The sequence below is a fragment of the Octopus bimaculoides genome, chromosome 4 (genome assembly GCF_001194135.2).
Source record: "Octopus bimaculoides isolate UCB-OBI-ISO-001 chromosome 4, ASM119413v2, whole genome shotgun sequence".
Lineage (NCBI taxonomy): Eukaryota > Metazoa > Mollusca > Cephalopoda > Octopoda > Octopodidae > Octopus > Octopus bimaculoides.
Genome location: NC_068984.1, coordinates 137,561,461 through 137,563,960, shown reverse-complemented (window position 1 = coordinate 137,563,960; position 2,500 = coordinate 137,561,461). Strand labels below are relative to the sequence as shown.

Below are 2,500 nucleotides of genomic sequence, written 5' to 3'. Positions count from 1 at the left end.
GATTAAATCAGGTAAATAGCTAAATAATAATTTCTTTGAAATTGTATTATGTCAATCCAAATAAAAATATGCAGACTTCACATTCTGGCTATATTGTATACTATTCTATCATACATTGAAACAACTTTACTCTTTTACTCTTTTACTTGTTTCAGTCATTTGATTGCGGCCATGCTGGAGCACCGCCTTTAGTCGAACTAATCAACCCCAGGACTTATTCTTTGTAAGCCTAGAACTTATTCTATCGGTCTCATTTATCGACCCCTTAGATTCCTGCTTTATTTGGGTAGACCCCCAAAGCTATTTGATGTTTAAAAGATTCCATTATATTTTCATAATTAAAAATTATTAAGAATTGTAACCTAGCAGTTTAGCAAAAGAGACCGATAGAATAAGTACTCAGCTCTGGGGTCGATTTGCTTGACTAAAGGCGGTGCTCCAGCATGGCTGCAGTCAAGTGACTGAAACAAGTAAAAGAATAAAAGAATAAAACTTGTATTCAAAAATTGTTAAAATATTGTGCATAAATTTTAACAGCAAAATCTTAAATGGGTCCCCAAGTGTCATACGAACCCCAAGTTCATAAGTACTGCTACATAGGCACAGGAGTGGCTGTGTGGTAAGTAGCTTGCTTACGAACCACATGGTTCTGGGTTCAGTCCCACTGCGTGGCACCTTGGGCAAGTGTTTTCTAGTATAACCTCGGGCTGACCAAAGCCTTGTAAGTGAATTTGGTAGATGGAAACTGAAAGAAGCTCGTTATATATATATATATATATATGTATATGTATATATGTGTGTGTGTTTGTCCTACCAACATCACTTGACAACCGATGCTGGTGTGTTTACGTCCCCGTAACTTAGCAGTTCAGCAAAAAGAGACCGATAGAATAAGTTACTGGAGCACCGCCTTTGGGGTCGATTTGCTCAACTAAAGGCGGTGCTCCAGCATGGCCGCACTCAAATGACTGAAGCAAGTAAAAGACTAAAAGAGAGTATACCTAAAATCATGTTTTCATCTTTTTCAGTTACTGACATATACTAAAGGTGGTAGAATTGGCTTTTTTCAAGGAGATGTTAAAAAATTATTTGATGACCTGCAGGAATTGAAACCAACAATATTTACAGCAGTTCCGCGTATTTTGAACCGTGTCTATGATAAAGTAAGTGAATTATGAATATTTCAGAACAGACATAAATTCATTTCTTAGTTTAGAATATAGGTTCTCAAAGTAGGCGCTACTGCCCCCTTGTGGGCATTGAGATGGTCCAGGTGGGAAGGCAGTAGATTGGGGCATGCTATGAATTTATTATAATATTATTATAGTATTGTATACAAATTATATAATATTATATTAAATTGGAATCATTTGATTCATAGTATATATAAATTAGTATAATATAAAATATTTATTTATACATAAAAATAGGGGTGAGGGCTCTGAGGGTGTTATGTGGCCATGAGGGGGGGGCGGCCCAAAATGTTTGAGAACCTCTGGCTTAGAATATCAGCTTGGAACCATTTATTTGCAATTATTACTGAGATCCAAAGCATTAAGCTGCGAGAATCAAGAGCTCATGGAATGAAATTCTTAGGACCATCTTTTATAATTTTGTATATTCTACAGAGGGATCCTGAAGAGTTCATGGCTTTAAGGGTATTGCGAAAGGCCTGGCTGGAGGCCCAATCTTTTGAGTTCTTTTATAGGTCTTAGAAAAACTGAAAGATCACTACAATAAGTGTGTGAATCTGAGAAGGGAATATGTGGAATAAAATCATAACTAATTGATCCTCCTGGATTTTCTTTTACCCAAAGCCAAGAATTTTTCAGCACTTCCTCATAAGTCAAAATTCTTCCAAGGTCACCTTTGACTTTCATCTTTTCATGGTCAATAATTTATGTACCAGATGAGCACTGTGGATAATGTAATCAACTGAACCCCCATCACTCTAAAAATTGCTGGCCTTGTTTCAAAATTAGAAACCATTGTATACTGAGATGACAGGGCAGCATATTGGCAGAATTGTTAATGTATCAGATGAAATTGCAAGGGCCAGTAATTTTGAGGGGTGGCGGAAGTCAATTATATCAATCACAGTGCTTTCCTGGACTGTTTATGCTTGATACGATTTTGTCTGAATTCCTTCCTCCCATCATGCACTGCTTTCTTCCATCTTGAGAAATCTAGAGTGAGGTTTACCATTCCATTTTCCAAGATTTATATTTTAAGCACTCATTTGGAATCTATCCATGCGTCTGGATATGTATAACTACTAGTACATGTATACCTAAGTGGATTAAAATACATCTAACATCTACACTACATGTATATCCCATCATCCCCACATGAGCCAGGATAAACCCCATTGTAACTACAGGGTGTCCACAAAGTCTGGGTACATGGGGATTAACACATACTTTAAGAAATTATTATTTCTTATATTTAATTGTTTATATTCTGATTTTATTTACTCCATGTATCCACATGGGGATTAACG

General features: G+C 36.4%; 1 protein-coding gene across 2 annotated transcripts in view; it reads left to right on the top strand.

The window, feature by feature from the left end:
• LOC106876986 (long-chain-fatty-acid--CoA ligase 5) overlaps positions 1-2,500 on the top strand; it is a 63,115-nt gene that overhangs the window by 41,854 nt on the left and 18,761 nt on the right. For both annotated transcript variants that reach the window (XM_014925760.2, XM_014925761.2), the window contains 2 exons: positions 1-11; positions 1,029-1,163. The exon at positions 1-11 is cut by the window's left edge and continues 67 nt beyond it. In XM_014925760.2, the coding sequence (XP_014781246.1) occupies positions 1-11; positions 1,029-1,163 (146 nt within the window). The remainder of the gene's footprint in view (positions 12-1,028; positions 1,164-2,500) is intronic.